The sequence below is a fragment of the Lingula anatina genome, chromosome 6 (genome assembly GCF_051362555.1).
Source record: "Lingula anatina isolate TDL-2025a chromosome 6, LinAna3.0, whole genome shotgun sequence".
NCBI classification, from domain to species: domain Eukaryota; kingdom Metazoa; phylum Brachiopoda; class Lingulata; order Lingulida; family Lingulidae; genus Lingula; species Lingula anatina.
In genome coordinates this window covers 8,723,868-8,742,613 of record NC_141772.1, presented here as the reverse complement: position 1 = coordinate 8,742,613, position 18,746 = coordinate 8,723,868, and the positions used below count along the sequence as shown (strand labels likewise).

At 35.8% G+C, this 18,746-nt stretch overlaps 2 protein-coding genes across 4 annotated transcripts; one reads left to right on the top strand and one right to left on the bottom strand.

Moving 5' to 3' along the window:
- Nucleotides 1-1,757: 1,757 nt before the first annotated feature.
- LOC106167507 (small lysine-rich protein 1-like) lies at nt 1,758-8,071 on the bottom strand. 3 transcript variants are annotated; one of them, XM_087015503.1, is made up of 4 exons: nt 8,053-8,071; nt 7,372-7,520; nt 5,531-5,671; nt 1,758-3,987 (listed from the first exon to the last, which is right to left on the bottom strand). In XM_087015503.1, exons 3-4 carry the CDS (start codon nt 5,531-5,533, stop codon nt 3,742-3,744), a joined length of 249 nt encoding a protein of 82 aa, XP_086871629.1. In that variant the 5' UTR covers nt 5,534-5,671; nt 7,372-7,520; nt 8,053-8,071; the 3' UTR covers nt 1,758-3,741. The 3 variants fall into 3 exon arrangements, with proteins under 3 accessions (XP_086871629.1, XP_086871630.1, XP_013401737.1); XM_087015504.1 differs by lacking the exons at nt 7,372-7,520; nt 8,053-8,071 and adding an exon at nt 6,131-6,150; XM_013546283.2 differs by lacking the exons at nt 5,531-5,671; nt 7,372-7,520; nt 8,053-8,071 and adding an exon at nt 4,551-5,145.
- Nucleotides 7,600-18,598, top strand: LOC106167506 (uncharacterized). The gene is made up of 5 exons (XM_013546306.2): nt 7,600-7,758; nt 8,165-8,799; nt 9,121-10,458; nt 15,515-15,682; nt 16,295-18,598. The coding sequence occupies exons 2-5, from the start codon at nt 8,289-8,291 to the stop codon at nt 17,065-17,067; spliced, it is 2,790 nt and encodes a 929-aa protein (XP_013401760.2). The 5' UTR covers nt 7,600-7,758; nt 8,165-8,288; the 3' UTR covers nt 17,068-18,598.
- The last annotated feature ends 148 nt before the right edge of the window (nt 18,599-18,746 follow it).

The window sequence follows — 18,746 nt, the reverse complement described above, 5'->3', positions numbered from 1 at the left end:
TTAGCGCCGCTTACACAGCGCAGAGAGAATATCTTATGACTTGCCTCGATGTAACATGGGGTACACGAGACAAAACCCTGTGATAAATATATTGTAAATAAACGACTTCTTGAGACGGTTTAGACTAAGTTAGGTCGACGCATCTCTGATGGAAACTGGCTTATTATATGGTCCTGTGAAGAGTCACAGGGGGCGCTATACGCAGGGTAATCTTAGATAATCCTATACCGATTAGAATTTAATCATACCGAGAAGTTCTGCATTTCTTCAATGATAAGAAATATATTGGGTCTTTTTTCTCTCGGATAGATGAAAATCCATATTTAATGCGTGAAAACAGTGTCGTCAAATCTTGTTACAAAGGTAGTTTACTTGAGACGCTTGTCTTGAACCTAGATCATTTCCACGAACTTGAACAAAGCGGTGGTGATTTTTATGCATTAGAAATTGAGTACAAGTTGCTGACAGAAATTGATACTAATTCCAGCATTTCGTGTAGCAGTGCTGAATTATATTCTTTATTTGACTTCCCACCCGTGTTGATATGCCCATTAAAAGCATTCTAGGAAATATGGTGGCCGTACACTTAGACGGTTCCTATGTATAAGTAATTCTGTTTTTAGCAAATAATCCTTCGGTTGTTAACTACAGGAGGTGGCTTATTTGATTGAGATGTGCAATCAAGTGTCTATTTCCTGATCTAGACTTCCATCATTTTTTAAGAAGCACGGTCTATGTTTTCCATCTTCCGGGGTCACAGGGAGAAGTTTTTCCACTAGATGTTCATAGATATTTTTCTTGATATAATTCACTCACCGCGACAAGCCAATGCGCTGCGTTTTTCACGTGGGTTATCTAAGCATAAAAGAATTCCACTTCTTGAGCCATTAGAAAGAAAGAAAAGAAAGAAAGAAAGAAAACAGAAAAACAAAAAGAAAATGTTTTACACATGTATTTACAGGCCTCTGACAATTCTAGCTGGGTAGGCCTATTCTTCAAAAAGTGCTTTTTTTCTAGATCGTAAATTTTCCCCATATTTTGCTGATGTAATTGGATCATACTGTACGCAGACTATAAAGCTTTAAACAAAATGGAAATTTAAACTATGAAATCCGGATGTCCTACCTAAAATTTATGTTACATCCAAAGGATTCTGATACAGCAAATTCCTTGCCGCTATTCTTTCCGTTTTTGCAATTTACCCCGAGTTTCAGCGGTCTCTGGAAACCGATTTCTCTTCTATCAGTTGCATGTTGTCTGATCACAGGATTTGTATATATAAATAGTTATTAATCTCATTAGCTGCACCCTGTGGTTCCAGTGCTACGTCCTCTGTGCCACGTTGAGCATACACTTGCCGTCATGGGCGGAGACAACCGTGTTTCCGGACATGTACTATCTCTGTTGATAGTATCAAGCTCAGTTTCACACTATCGAAACACAGGGTACCCGCAATCTACAATGGTGCCAATTTCAGGGATGGATTGTGATAGAGACGCTTACGGATACGCTACATGAATATCCGGTCACATCTAAAGCATTCATTCTTCACTCACCTGTCGCAACGGCAACAAATGGTACCCCCCCTTTTCTTCAAGTTAATTCTTTTAGCAGAAAAACGTTACAAGTTAGTGCTTTGATGTTTGTTTTAGCAAAGTGTCCAAACACACAAAGTCAAAATCGGGTAAATTAATTTCAAGCCTGACATCTGTGATAACAGTGTATACAGTACATTAAAATACAGACAAAAAGACTGGTACATTATCAAATGTATTATTTCAAATCAAAATAATTTTACAATTATTAACATAAAAATAGAAAACTATTTATATAAAATAACTAATTATAAATAACTCTGTGATGAAAATTAGACTCTTCCCTTAAAATCTTCCCTCGGCAGAGTCGGCAGTGCTCAGCTTAAAGCAAAAGTAATTAATTAGAACTTGCACACAGTATCTTTTTCATGAAAACCACTTTCACCAATAAGATTGCTTCTCAAAAATATCAAACACTTTCCTTCTTTTCCTTTCCTTCATGGAAAGATACTAGTAGGCTTATGCATGACTGACTAAATATTTAAAGCTTTTGTACCTACAGAAAATATTTCAAAGTAACTTTAAGATTATTTAAATCATATTAAGCTTGCTGTAGATTTAATTTCAGGGCTGATTTATATTAGGGACAGTTAGTCAAAATAGTAAAAAAAAAATATGCAAATAAGCATGACACTTAATTTTGGTAAGTGTGTACAAAATAATTTACCTAATTTTCAAAATTTGCAATTTATCAAAAAAAAAAAAAAAAAAAAAAAGTTTGCTCTACCAAATACCCTCTTGAGCTGTTTACCCCTCATCTTGCATAGTTGTAAATAAGGCAATACCCCAATAAATACATACATTTTCAATTCTTAATAAATATAATGCTTTCTGTGATAAAACTAAAACTCCTCTAGTTGTATGAATTTCCACTTCAGACGCTGTTACTGCCATTAAACTCAAACTTATGAATTTCACCAGTATGTAGTAAATTTAAACTGGGATTGTGTCAAAACCCTGTAATGATAAAGCAGCACCTCTGCTTGAATTGCGTTCCACGTCACATGGAATATTTCGAAAATATCCCAATCTTTGTTTGACCGAGCACGGCACGTGACTAGATAGTGCTCTGGCTGCCAGCTGGTATATGACTAGCTTAACTACTAAACTATGGGCAATGTACAGGCATTAACCATATTATATTTGAAACAAAAATAGTTATATTACAGTGAAGCGATTGTCTGCTTTGAAAATAAAATGCTCAGTGCAAATCTCTCACCAGGTTTCCAAATGTTAAGCTAGGACATACTGTACAAAATAACAATAATACCATAATTCATGTCACACACATTTGGTAAATTTGCTGGTAGATTGTCAAGAAAATTGCTGTTATGCAAAATGTTTTCTATGCACTGTGAAACAATGCATGAAAACATGAAAAAAAAACCCAGTAATTTTGCATTCAGGGGCAACCAGGTTATTCAGGCTGACAGAATTCTATCCTGTCAAACAATTTTGAACAGTTATTTCAGAATCAAATCAACCTGATTAAACAAGTGTAAATTAAAATCCTTTCATAAAGTAATGCACAACTGTTGCAAACCCACGCCATATATATTCCATGTACATTCCATTTAGGTGCTCAGTACGTATGCCTACATAAATGAATCGAAACCCTGTTTAATATCAGTAGTTAACCAAGGCACAATCAGGTTGATACAACACTGGCATCGGTCATACAGCCATGTTCAAAATAGAATAAAATTGTGGTTAGCTCTTGTGAAAACACTGCAATGTGCCTTAATTAATGTTTAAAAGAATCTTATCCAGTCCTTAATAATATAACTTTTATCCAGTTTTGTCCAAAAGCTGACCCGGATCATCAAGAAATAAAAAGGTCTCGTATGTCAATTTGTCATCCTGTTATGTCTGTCACACAGGGTTTTTTTTTCTCTGACTGCATAGCAGCACCAGAACATTCTCTTATTAATAAGAGGCAAAAATTGATTGTCATGAAACACAGATAAAAATTTAGGCTGAATTTTCCTTTATGAAGTTCTGTTTTTTATTTCACAGAGCTGTATCTCACTGCACCTGTCCTCTTCTCCCCGTCTTCTTTCATTCTCCTACTGCCCTGTTCCAAACACTACATGCACATTACACAATGGACAGAATAAATAAACAAAATCAGGTACATGTCTAGATGCTATTTCTTCTTTTTCTTGCCTTTCTTTCCTTTTTTCTTGGGTGCACCCTCCCAACCAAAACCCCTCATTTCTAGGGCTTCCACGGGCCCATGTGCTATGTAGTACAAGTTTTTCATGGCAGCTTCGCTCATAATGTCTACATTTTCCTTCACTGCTGACGCAGATTTCTTCCCACTCTTTTTCCCACTCTTCTTCCCACCTTTTTTCCCACTCTTGTTTCTGGGTAGTCGTTTGGCACTGACAGGCTAAAACACATAAAGGGAAATTTAATCAATTACCAATTGTCACTGGACAACAATGACAAAGAACTCAGTTTCCTGTTTAAGTCTATAGGATATAGGGAAAATCTTATCTTTAGCAAAGGTCAGATAAAGGTCATATTCTGAAGCTGACCTACTAATATATAAGCTGATATGACCAATGAGCCAATATGAAGCTGTAAAAATTCTTTCACAGTAAATTATCTTTTCAAGGTTCTAATGTGCCTTTAGTTGCAGTAATATTGGGTCCACTTTTTAGTAACCTGTCCTTTTACCCCTTTGAAATTGCTGGCCAAGGGCCTATTATTTATACCATAATAGTTAAAAGTCTAATACACTTAATGCACCACTTGTACATACTAGTATAAATTACTAAGGTCATTATATTATACAAGAAAGTATAAGTATATTATGAAATTAAATTTTCAAAATTAACAAATTTCAACATAAAAAATTAATTAAAAAGAAAAAAAACCCTGACCAATCCAAAATTTTCTCAACATAATGAAGAAAAGTAAATTTACTAGTATATTTTCTGTATAACTTACAGACTGAGGCATTTTCCTTCCCCAGATGACCTCTTAAAACCAGGATAAAGGTTTAGCAAGTCTGCCTACCCTGTGTCATGAAAACCGTGCTACATGTACAGTATGATTATAAAGTGTTGACTCGTCATGCAGTTGTAATCAAACTGTCGTTAGGTACAAGATAAATACCAGTAATGCTAACATTGATTCCTATTGGGATCAATTGACCCAGCATTATTACAACTGAACCACGGGCATTCTTTGGTCTCTAAAGGAATATTGGGCCAGAAGTTTACAAAATTAAGCAAATGTTTAGAGTAGATTTATAATTCATTTGATCATTGTTAAACATTTGAAATAAATTCCGTTTACAAGGTGCCTCTATTTTGACAAAGATGTTTTAATGGTGAGAGAAAACTGATGGAGAGTTGGCTTATGGATCTCAAAATGAAAACAAAAAGCTTATAGGGTCAGTCTTTGATGCAAGTGTTTTTTCTTTTCTTTATGCTGAGTTTTATTGAATATCATGAGTCATCCTTTCCCAATGTATTGGCATACTAGTGCATGTACAATGAAGGTAATTACTTTATCTTTTTAATGGGGAAAAATTGTGAACTTTATACATATTATATATTTTTTGTCGTAATTTCTTGAAATAAGAACACTCATATTAAGTGGAAGCAACAATTTTTTTGTTTTTTGAAAGAGAGAGAGAGAGAGAGAGAGGTTGGAGCAACTGACATGCACTAATATGTTTGTAAAAAATTTCTTTGTCATTCCTCAAGTTGGATCAACAAAGGGGGTAAAGATTTTCACATTTTTTTTTTTCCAAAAAGACCCTCCCCTTTCTCTGAAAATGCTGACCAGTCCATCTCTGTACGTAATGTGTTAATAATAATCATCACAAACATACAAATGTAAATCGATGCAGACACACACTCTGATATACTTTCCCATATAAGGACAGATATTATTTGGCATTTTTCAAGATTTCAACTTACCATTTTTTCTTTTCTTTTTCTTTTTTTTTTTTTTTATTTCCTAAATATTCTTATTTCCTAATGCAGCTATAAACTGATGCCACAGTCAAAGGATTGATGCACAATGAATCAGTTTGCCATCTAAATCAGACATCATGGATCCTGAAAATAATCATAACATTTAAGTCATTTTAATATTTAAAAATATCATGAGTTGATGCATTTGAAGTATCCCAAAGTCACATTTTTATGGCCTAATATATCCTGAAAAGCCACTTTTCATTTTCAATTCAGACCTTTAAAATGATCATCTATAATCCAATAAAAATACTTATAAATAGTATTTCCTTCTGAGAAGACATTTAGAACTAAAATATTCAATTAAAAATGGCATAAAACATTGAATACAAGTGTCGGGATGGAAAAGTTAAATTTGGCATGAATATCCAAGAAAGGATATCTTTAAATATTATAACTTTTTTTCTATAAAACAGCTAGAAAACTTCATCTTGGACTTGGGCTAGCAATATTTCAATAAAAATATATGTTGATGCCACACTAATAGGAATGATAATTTTACAGACAGTGCATATCAACAACATTATAGTTAAAATGACTTACAGTAAGCAAAATTCCACTGCTCAATCAATACAACAATTATTACATCACCAGCATAGGAACCAATCAATAAAATCATGAATAGTCCTATACACAAACAGTATGTCGGAGACATTTAATAATTCATAGGCAATGTCAGTAACTTCAAGTAATAACTTTTTATTGTAAACCGTAATTCTCTATAATACATCATGTCAAGTCTAAAGAGGCAGAGTAAGCCTTGTTTACTATTCTGATTAAGAAGCCACGTATTAAGAAGCTCATGAAGCCATTGTCTTGGTTAGATACTTAAGGGTGTAATTCTACACATATCGTCAGAATGTACCTGAGCAAGCGACGAGTGATCATTAAATGATTGAAACTGGTTATTGTTGTCAGCGTTGGATTTCCTCATAGCGATTTACACGTAACTATTTTGACCACGAACCAGGAAGGTAACATTAACGTGTTATCCAACCTAAAGTCTACATCAGTGTCCATATTTCGAGCCTGTTTCTAAATTTGATTCATAGCTAAATTTTGTGCGGTTCCGGACAAGTAGCAATATCTGCATAAAAATACAATTAACTCACTGCAGGTGATCTTATACTGGTAATGACTTGAACCATGAAGTTACTGTACATGACAATTTTGGTTGCGGTAGACATAGTCAGCTTTATTTCTCCCTACTACTCATCCAAAAAATCAATTTTTGTTTCTGTGTCTAAGAATTCTGTATTACATTTTTATTTAGCTCAGAATGTTTCAACTTATAAAACAGTCAAGTGGGCTATAGGGTTACACACCCAAACAACACGTGCTTTCATTCACCTCACAATTAACAATATTTTTACACGTACTGCAATAATAATGTGCCCTTTGAAAAGTAAAAGCTGGGGAGGTCCCTCCTCCGACTACCGTAGAAAATATGTTTGGTAATCTTCTAGGGAGTAAATGGCTTCTATAATTAACATTTGGCTAAATCAGGAGATAAACGTGTAAATAAGACAAAGCCTGTCATCAGTGATGATCAAAATAGCACTAGCGCCTAAGTAAGTACCCTGAGAAAGTTGTCATTTTTCACTTTCCTTTGGTGATGTTGTATGATTAGTGAAGTAATTTATTGTAAATTAGTGTATTTGCCCTCAGATTACTATGATTTAATCCAACTGTGAGAAATTATTAATAAAATTATTATTTAATGGGACGTAATGCACATTGATAATTGAACTAAGCAATAAAACATCAAGTTGCATGTGTCTTACCTCACTGTAAGTCGTGTATCGTTGCAGTCCAACTAACAATCAAACGCACTGCTCTGTTTGTTATTATTACCGCTAGAGGTCACACGCTTTGGAGAGCGAGTCTGTGTTGTTGCTATGGAGATCACATGGTCCCACTCTCGCGAATTTTTCTATTTTTGATTTAAAAAGTTTTTTATTCTCAAGTAATTTCCTAATTTCATAAAGATAATATATATTTTGAGAAAGGATATTGTTAAGATTATGATTTAAAGAAAATGTGATTTTTAAGCAATCTACCGAAAGCCTCTAAGAATTTCAATATGGCGTCAAGTTGGCGAGATAAATTATTATGACTTAAAAAAAGTTCAGTTTCTTCACAAACGAGAGCTTGATCATTACATTTTACAGGTAAAATCTTTGTATATCATGCAAAAATTAATTGTGTGGACAATGTCATTACACATGTAGATACTTAACCTAATTTAACCACCTGCTACTAATGGCTAGTGTTCATACACGGTGTACTGAGCTCTACAGAGTTCAGAAAATAACTGGTACGGTGGTAGCACGAAAATTCTTATTTTGATATGTACTCTTTGTACTTTAGCATAAAATATATCGGATAGAGATAACAATAACATGACTTTCAGCTAGCGCATCATCGCCGTTTCGGGAACTCGGAAACAGAAATATATTGCTTACCTGTAAATTGTTGAATGTTTACTAGAAAAAAATCTGTAGCACTAGACGTAATGTACTTGCTGACAGAAAAGTCACCACTTATTACAATACAGGTGTTTTTCATACTTTACAGTCTGCCCCATGACTAAGGGAAATGAACAACATGCACCAGCATCTTGCACGGAACAATGCAGTATGACTCCCTGAGCCCTTGCTAGTTCATCAAACACTCATGTGATTAGCAAGCAGTAGCAGAAATGTCCACTCAAGCAATCCCTCACCTGGCCATGAATTTCACAGAGAACCATCAGGGGAGCAACATACTGGACAAAATGAGGGTCCAGAGGGATGCGCGACGGTTTTGCGACGTGGTCCTTCACGTTGAGGGGAAGAAATACATGGCGCACCGAAATGTCCTGGCGGCCTGCAGCCCATATTTTGATTCCATGCTGAAGCCCAGCACCATCAGCAAAGAACAGGTGTTTCTCCCTTGTCAAAACCAGGCCATTTTTGAAGTGCTGTTGGATTACGTGTACACAGGAAAAGTGGTTGTGGATCAAGAGAATGTGTTTGAACTGGTGCAGCTGGCCAATCATTTGTTGATCGGGAGGTTGAAGGATCACTGCAGTGAGTACCTGGAGAGATACATGAACATTACTAACTGCTTGCAGATACAGGATGTAGCTGAGAAGTGTGGCATGCCTGCTCTGGAAAAGAGTGCAACGACTTTCATTAAGAGTAATGTCAACTTGGTAGTCCTGCAGGAAGGTAGGGGGAAACTTGTGTGTTGCCATAGTTTGTTAAAAGTGATTTTAAAAAAAATAGAAATAATGGTGATTTAAAGATAAGTTCTTTCTCATCAGCATATTTTCAATGAAATTACATGATGCAATATGTATTTGATATAACTGTGATATAACTGTGTCACTTTTGGTAAAAAAAAATCATATCATAAATAACCTTATTAATTAGTTTTAATAAGGGATATTAAAAGTGATCATTTGGCCATTATGTGTTGTAAAAAAGCCACAGATTACTAGTACAAAATTTATATACCTGTAGTAATTGTTATAAATTATAACTTTCAAGGTGTCCTACAAGTCCCACCTCCCAAGCTTGAAATGGTGCTGGCAGAACGGAACTTCCTCCTCACCGAAGAGGTCAAGCTGGACCTGATCATGAGGTGGACAGAAGTGGACGTTCCTGGCCGCCACAAACACCTGTACGGCATGCTGGCCTGGATCCAGTGGGATCGCATCGACGTCAACATGATATTTCACACCATGGAGAACAACCAGATGCTGAAGGCCGATGAGCGGTGCATGTACGCCTTCTTACTGACCCTTTTGGAGCACAGTCTCCTCATGCCTAATTACATGGAGTATTTCACTCAACTCAAGGACCAGGTGCAAAGAGCCGAGGCGGAAGCCAATGCTAAGGTTCTTTGTAGTAACAAGGAGGATGAGGCACAAGATCCTATGGTGAGCGATAAGGAGGAGAATTCATTGGAGAATGTGGTAGGTGAGAAAACTGAGGAAACCAGCGCAATTGGGGACCTCTCCAACACATCTTGTAGCACAGAAATGGCTGGAGAGGCACAAAATGGTGATAGTGTGGAGCTTCAGACAAGAAAAAGGGGGAGAAAGACAGATAGGCCTTTAAAAGTAGTGAAGAGAGCAGCCAGAGAAAGGAGAGCAAAAGTGCCAAATACAGCCAAGACAGCAAAGCTCGGCAAATGTGAACAAGGTGATAAGTGCAATAGTACAGTTGAAAATAATGCTAGGATCGAGGATGAGAAAACAGGGAGTGAGGGAAAGACAGTTGCCAGCACAGGTGAAGCAAAGGTAAAAGAGGACATCTCAAAAGATCTGGATCTCATGGCAGATGATGATCTTTTCAAAACTGGTGCAATGAGTAGTGATGAAGATGAAGATGAAGTTGATGATGGTGAATATGATGATGATGATGATGATGATGAAGACTATGAGTATGTTGATGTTCAGAAGACAAAGCCTCTGAGGAAGCGAGGACGGCCAAAAGGTAAAAGAGACGCCAAAAAAAGGAAACAGAAGTTTGTTCAGAAGGCAACTTATAGCTGTACTGAGTGTGCCTATCACTGCAGTACAGAGTACAGACTGGAGAAACATGTTGCTAAGGCACACTCTGATGACACAACTTACACCTGTAACATTTGTAATGGCTTTGAAAGTAAGTGGATCCGTGAGTACACACGGCACATGAAACAACATTTCGGCCACCCGCCGTACCCGTGTGATTTCACAGGCTGCGAGTACAAAGCGGACCGTATGCAGCTGTTGCTGTACCATCGCATGAAGCACACAGATGACAGACCATTTGAGTGTCCTGTCTGTAGCTTTAAATTCAGGTCCAAACACAATCTGAAGACACATCTTAAGATACACTCTGGTGAGTGAAAGTAGGTGTTATTGATATAAAATTCAATATTAACATTTGCATTCAGTCATTTAAGACGAACTAGCAGTGCTTTCAATTTTTATGTACAGACACAGATGTGTCTGTACATATTGCCATCACCTGCGTCTGTCGTCGCCGTCGCCGTCGCCGATCATGTCGCCGTCGCTGTCGCTGTCGCCGTGCACTTTCAGCGTTAACACCATAAGTGGAAGACAGTTTTACTTTTTGGCTTTATATTTACAGAGCTGACTAATATTCATAAAACGCAGGTCAAGTTCGAAAATCAGCATGATCGGGCCATTATTGTAGAATTTATGCTGTTTTTTTCACTTTTTAGCATATATGCAACACTGTTAACACATTTCAAGGAAAACCAATAGGCCTGTTGTCATGAAACTCACAGGAGTAATCAGTCTTACTAAAACGCAGATCAAGTTCGAAAATCGGCATGATCGGGCCACTATTTTAGTAGTTATGCTGTTTTTTATGTACAGACACAGATGTGTCTGTACATATTGCCATCACCTGCGTCTGTCGTCGCCGTCGTCGCCGATGCCGATGCCGATGCCGATGCCGATGGCAATGCCGTCGCCGTGCACTTTCACTGTAAACACGATAAGTGGAACACAGTTTTATTTTTTGGTTTTATATTTACAGAGCTGATGAATATTCATAAAACGCAGGTCAAGTTCGAAAATCAGCATGATCGGGCCATTATTGTAGAAGTTATGCTGTTTTATCACTTTTCAGCATATATGCAACCCTGTAAACACATTTTAAGGAAAACTGTTAGGCCTGTTGTCATGAAACTCACAAGAGTAATCAATCTTACTAAAACGCAGGTCAAGTTCGAAAATTGGCATGATCGGGCCACTATTTTAATAGTTATGCTGTTTTTTCCTTTTTTTCAGCATATGTGCAACACTGTAAACACAATATAAGAAAAACCGATAGGCCAATTGCCATTAAACTCACAGGAGTGGTCAATCTTACTAAAATGCAGGTCGAGTTCGAAAATCAGCATAATCGGGCCATTATTTTAGAAGTTATGCTGTTTTTTCACATTTCCTCAGATTCAATTCTTAGGCATGTTAACAGTCTTATTATTTTACTAATAAGATACATTAAAGTGTTTGTTTGACATTTCCTGCATCTTTACAACATTGTTAGTTGATTATGTAAAAATGATGGTAAACTTGTTATTGTGTATTGTGTAATAAAGTGTCAAAAATGGAAATAAACTCATATCATTGCAGTTTGTCAGATTCAATCATTCACTATGTTCAGAATCTCAGAATGGAGGAAATTGGACATTTAACACTTTTGTATTGATATTTTTCCCATCTCATCAATTATCTTAGTTGATCATATAAAAATTGCAGTAAACTGTTTATTTTGTTTTATGTTAAAAAAGTTAAAAATGGAAATAAACCCATGTCAGAACAGTGCTGTCTTGTTTCACATTTCCTCAGATTCAATTCTTAGGCATGTTAACAGTCTCATTGTTTAACTAATAAGACATGTAAAAGTGTTTGGTTGACATTTCCTGCATCTTTACAACATTATTAGTTGATTATGTAAAACTGATGGTAAACTTGTTATCGTGTATTGTGTAATAAAGTTTCAAAAATGGAAACAAACTCATATCATTGCAGTTTGTCAGATTCAATCATTCACTATGTTCAGAATCTCAGAATGGAGGAAATTGGACATTTAACACTGTTGTATTGATATTTTTCCCATCTCATCAATTTTCTTAGTTGATCGTATAAAAATGGCAGTAACCTGTTAATTTTGTTTTATGTTTAAAAAATTGTTAAAAATGAAAAAAAAAAAAAATCATTTCAGAACAGTGCTGTCTTGTTTACATTTTGGCATTTTCAAGTTGTGACTTTGAAGTTCCATGGGCCTGAAGACCTTTGCTAGTCACATTTTCTGAATATCCATGATGCTAATATTTTATTATTAAAAATTGATGGTCATTATGCTGTTAAACATTATGTAATATTGCATCAAAATTTGAAAAAAAATCTGTTTTGGACACTGCTCCCATGATGAGCATTTAAGAAAAACCATGTCACTTACTGTTCTCAAACAGTACAGTAAATATGTACAGATGTGTCTGTACATATTGCCATCACCTGCATCTGTCGTCGCCGTCACTGTCACTGGTGCCGTGCACTTTCATTGTAAACACGATAAGTGGAAGTCAATTTTACTTTTTGGCTGTATATTTACAGAGCTGATGAATATTCATAAAATGCAGGTCTAATTCGAAAATCAGCATGATCGAGCCATTATTGTAGAAGTTATGCTGTTTTTTCACTTTTCAGCATATATGCAACACTGTTAACACATTTCAAGGAAAACCGATAGGCCTGTTGTCATGAAACTCACAGAAGTAATCGATCTTACTAAAACGCAGATCAAGTTCGAAAATCGGCATGATCGGGCCACTATTTTAGTAGTTATGCTGTTTTTTCATTTTTCAGCATATATGCAACACTGTAAACACAATATAAGAAAAACCGATAGGCCAATTGCCATTAAACTCACAGGAGTGGTCAATCTTACTAAAATGCAGGTCAAGTTCGAAAATCAGCATAATCGGGCCATTATTTTAGAAGGTGTGCTGTTTTTTCACATTTCCTCAGATTCAATTCTTAGGCATATTAACAGTCTCATTATTAAACTAATAAGATACGTAAAAGTGTTTGTTTGACATTTCCTGCATCTTTACAACATTGTTAGTTGATTATGTAAAAATGATTAAACTTTTTATCGTGTATTGTGTAATAAAGTGTCAAAAATGGAAATAAACTCATATCATTGCAGTTTGTCAGATTCAATCATCCACTATGTTCAGAATCTCAGAATGGAGGAAATTGGACATTTAACACTGTTCTATTGATATTTTTCCAATATCATTAATTTTCTTAGTTGATCATATAAAAATGGCAGTAAACTGTTCATTTTGTTTTATGTTAAAAAAGTGTTAAAAATGGAAATAAACCCATGTCAGAACAGTGCTGTCTTGTTAAAATTTGATGTTGAATTTGCAGTTTAACATTATGTACTTTTGCATCAGAATTGGCAGTAGCCTATTTTGTGCATAGTTATTTCCTGCTTTTTGTCTGTACATTTGACAGCTTTGCTGCCTTGTTCACTTTTCAGCATATATGCAACACTGTTAACACATTTCAAGGAAAACCGATAGACCTGTTGTCATGAAACTCACAGGAGTAATCAATCTTACTAAAACCCAGGTCAAGTTCGAAAATCGGCATGATCGGGCCACCATTTTACTAGTTATGCTGTTTTTTACACTTTTCAGCCTATATGCAACACTGTAAACACAATATAAGAAAAACAGATGGGCCAATTGTCATGAAAGTCACAGGAGTGGTCAATTTTACTAAAATGCAGGTTGAGTTCGTAAATCAGCATAATCGTGCCATTATTTTAGAAGGTATGCTGTTTTTTCACATTTCTTCAGATTCAATTTTTAGGCATGTTTACAGTCTCATTATTAAACTAATAAGATACGTGAAAGTGTTTGTTTGACATTTCCTGCATCTTTACAACATTGTTAGTTGATTATGTAAAAATGATGGTAAACTTGTTATCATGTATTGTATAATAGAGTTTCAAAAATGGAAATAAACTCATCATTGCAATTTGTCAGATTCAATCATTCACTATGTTCAGAATCTCAGAATGGAAGAAATTGGACATTTAACCCTGCTCTATTGATACTTTTCTCATGTCATCAATTTTCTTAGTTGATCATATAAAAATGGCAGTAAACTGTTAATTTTGTTTTATGTTAAAAATTGTTAAAAATGGGGAAAAAAACATTTCAGAACAGTGCTGTCTTGTTTACATTTTGGCATTTTCAAGTTGTGACTTTGAAGTTCCATGGGCCTGAAGACCTTTGCTAGTCACATTTTCTGAATATCCATGATACTAATATTTTATTAGTAAAAATTGATGGTCATTATGCTGTTAAACATTATGTAACATTGCATCAAAATTTGAAAAAAACCTATTTTGGGCACTGCGCCCATGATTACCTTTTAAGAAAAACCATGTCACTTACTGTTCTCAAACTTACAGGAAAGAAACATGGGACTAAAATACAGCTTCAGTAGGCAATGTAATCTGCCAGATAAACAGTTTTTTTTTTGTGAAAATTTAATTTTTCACATATTGGCATTTTCAAGGTGTGACTTTGAAGTTCCACAGGCTTGAAGACCCAGGCTAGTCACATTTTCTGAAAATCCATGATACATATATTTTGTTATTAAAAATTGATTGTCATTATGCTGTTAACCATTATGTAATATTGCATCAGAATAGAAGAAAACACAATTTTGGGTGCTGCTGCCATGATGACCATTATGGGAAAACCATGTTACTTATGATTGCCAAACTTTCAAAAAAGAAATACAGGACTGAAATGCAGCCTGAGTTGGAAAAGCAGTCTAATTGACTTCTTTTTCTGGAAGTTTTACATTTTCAAAGTGTGAACTTGAACTCCCATGGGCCTGAAGCTTTATGCTTGTTTCACATTTTACTTACATTGGTATTACCTGTTGAGCATAATTAAAATTTGATGTTGAATTTGCAGTTTAACATAATGTACTTTTGCATCAGAATTGACAGTAGCCTATTTTGTTATTTCCTGCTTTTTGTCTGTACATTTGACAGCTTTGCTGCCTTGTTTTTTTTTTTTTTAACTAGTGAAATTTTAGTACAACACTGTTATTGTCCAAAATGATTTATTACATAACTAGTAAAAGATTATTTGTCTATAAAGATGGGTTGTACTTGGTTTGTTGGAAATTTTTAGAATATCTATCCTCAACTTTCTTAGACAAGTGGAAGGTTTGTAGTTTCAGTGGGGATATTCCCATTTATTCTGTATTCTAGTAAGCCAAGATTTTAGTCAAAAAGTTAGGATACACTTTCAGTCTTAAGTCTTTTTGTTTCATAGATTGAGAGCCCATTGCGTTTTTCGTAATAGAGATGATGCATTTTCCTCCAGGTGAGCGACCATGGCAGTGCCAAACATGTGGGCGTTGTTTTGCCACCAAGAACACCATGCAGCAACACACAGTGATCCATGGTGACCTCCGACCCTACCTCTGTGATCTCTGCGGCTTCTCTACCAAATATCAGTCTCACCTCATTGCGCATAAGAGGATACATACAGGTACAGGTAGTAAATAGATCTCAACCAAATATCAGTCTCTTCTCATTGCACATAAGAGAATACACAATAATAACAATTGTTATGAGAATAGTGTCTTCAGACAACAGCTGAACTCTGCTGTTCTGTTAGAAGGAATATTCTCATAATTTGACGGAATAATATGTCTGATGAAATCCTTTGCTGTTATTTAGTGTAAGTCAATAATAATAGGTTACGTAGATACATTGTACTGGTTACTTTCATTCTTTACGGGTATCATCTTTACATCTATCACATTTGAAATGATTTTGTTTGTGTTTTTACAATGATATAGTTGCCAATTCTTCTCACGGCTGTCCTTAGTTGGTTGCAAAAATTGTTTTAATGTGCCAATGATGAACATTTTCCCTTTGCTCTTGAAACTCCATGAGAGCTAAAGATTAGTCTTTCTGAGGCATAGGATTCTTGAACTTTTGAAAACTTATAGTAATTAATCAAATTAATTGATTCTTGTCCTTTCCACGAAATTCTTATTTATAACAAAATGATATATTGAAATGAATGATGAAGTTCTATAACTCTGAAAATAGCTCAAGATTTCAGATAACATTGAAACAATTTCTGCCATTTTAGGTGATGTCTTTAGATGCACATACCCAACATGTAAGTACTTCACTCCCAAAAAGAGCCAGCTAAAGGCTCATCTACGCATTCACCAGGCCAGTAGAGAGCACACATGCAAAGTTTGCGGCCGCGCCTTCGTTGAGAAAAGTCACTTGGTGCGCCATGAGCGAATCCATCTAGAGGATAAACCTTTCAAATGTGTTGAGTGTGATTATGCCAGTTCAAGAAGAGACAAACTCAAGGAACATACTGAGAAACATCATGGAATTTATGCCACTGCAAAAACTCCTTACAAGCCTCGCAAAGGACGTTCGTCCAAGTTGCAGCAGGAACTGCAGCCTAGTCAGATACTACAGTATAACAACTATACACTCAGTGAAGTGGCTGGGGATGGGGGTCAGGGGTACATACCCCAAGCAGACATGAATCCTTCCCAAGGGTCCACGCATGCGCAGGTTCAGGCAACAAACCACGGCCTGCAGTTTCCTCCTGTCTCGTTATCGCAGGAAGACCAGGGTGTGCTGTCTGCAGGGGGAATAGTACAATCTATGCATGTGACAACGCAACTTCCTCCTCCTCCTCCTCCTCCTCAACAACAACAACATGTACAACAACAACAACAGCAGCAGCAGCAGCATCATCATCAGGGCCAGCAGCAGCATTTACAAGGGGAGATGGGGGTTAGGGCTCCCGTGATGCCATCTACCCAACAACACTGCCCACCTTCTTTCCCCCAGGAGTGCTATGGAGGTTTAGGTGCATTCATTGCTCTCCTGAATTAATTTAGTTAACAGGGTTAATCTGTTCATCAGGGGCGGATTGAGGCCTTCTTCTGGGTCTTCCAGAAGACGGTCAGATTTTCAAGTTTACATTGACGGGTATCTATTTTTTTCTGTCAGAAGATGGTCAAAAATGGAGGATGGATCAACAAAAATAATTTTGAAGACTGTCAGAAAATATCTCTGGATCCGCTCCTGTTCATGGTGTGTTCATGAAGGAATTTGCTAAGAGCAGTTTTAAGATGAATGTCTTTGTAACTGGATGACCAAATTTTTGTAACCTGATGTTATTAAATGCATTTTAGGATTCAGTAGGGATCTGTTGGTGCAGGTAGAGGGGTGGGAGTACCTGCATTAGTTTAAGTTCTTTTTAAAAGACACATAGATGATGTGCTGTATCATTTGTTATAAATTTTATTAATTTTTATGTATTTTTTGGCTTTTTTTTTTCTTGGAGATCTTTCCACTTCCTTTTTACGTTAACGGTGGTCTGGCGATACCAGACAAGGTCTCTGAATATCTGCTGACCAATTAGTGCAATATGATTTTCTGTAGCTGCCTTCTCATTTACTTTGTGTAAAGGTGCATGGCACCAAATTTTTCATTTTGTACCTCAGAGCTAGCTGAGTAGGAACTGTCTCTTTACCTGTTAACTTTATAGTCTAAATTCTCAACTGAGTTGACACTTTTCACGGCCAGCACAAGTTTTCTGTACCATACAAGTCAGAGAGATTGATAACTGAATGTAGCCATCACATAAGAGATCGCGCATGTGGCTTCTTTACCAGGTTAACTTTGGTTGATATGTAAGAGCTTGTGAAAGTTAACCCCTGTAAAGTAATTACGTTGGTGTAATTAGCACCACTTGAATGGGTACGGTACAGAAAACTACCACTCATTGTTAAATGCACGGGTCAGACACTGTTCATCACTAAACAAATTCTTGCACTTGACTATCATGCATAAAAACGTTAACATATTTTTATTCCCAGTTTTAAAGCCTGATGCTGAGGTAGAAGCTTTTATTTTTGTTAAATATGCAGAACTCTCACATATTGTGACACTCCATTCAAATGGAAGGTGAAAGATTAATTTTAAGCTATTTTATCAATACAAACCATTTTGTGGTTTTGCAGAACATACATATTTGATAGTAATATTTTTGTCTGCAGTTTATTTTACGTGCTTACATAATCTAGTCATGAAATATTCTACTTTGTGCTCTTAGTATTTTGTATTTTTAATATAATCTAAAAGATTGTCTATAACTTGTATTTAAATGTTAGTGTTAATTAAAACATATAAGCTAGATTGGTCTGTCTGGGCAGTTGATGACATTGAATAGTATGGATTATGGGCAGTGAGGCATTATACCCAAGTAAAATGTGTCATCCCACAATAGGTTTGTCTGGTGCATTAACAAGAGTGAAAAGCAGCAAATTTTGAGTTTGTTCAGCAAAAACGTAAAGGTTAGAAATGAATCTAGAAATAACTGTTATAGTGAAGGAAGTAAAAGTAATGGGATCTGTGAGAATTTTTTTGTTTGTTTGTTTTTTATGTTTGTGGTCATGCAAATAGCCTGTTCCAAAGTTGTCATTGAAATTATACTCTTTATAGTTATCAGATTTCTCAAATTTGTTATGAACTTCAAAAGTCTATTTTGATGCCCATTTTGAAAATGA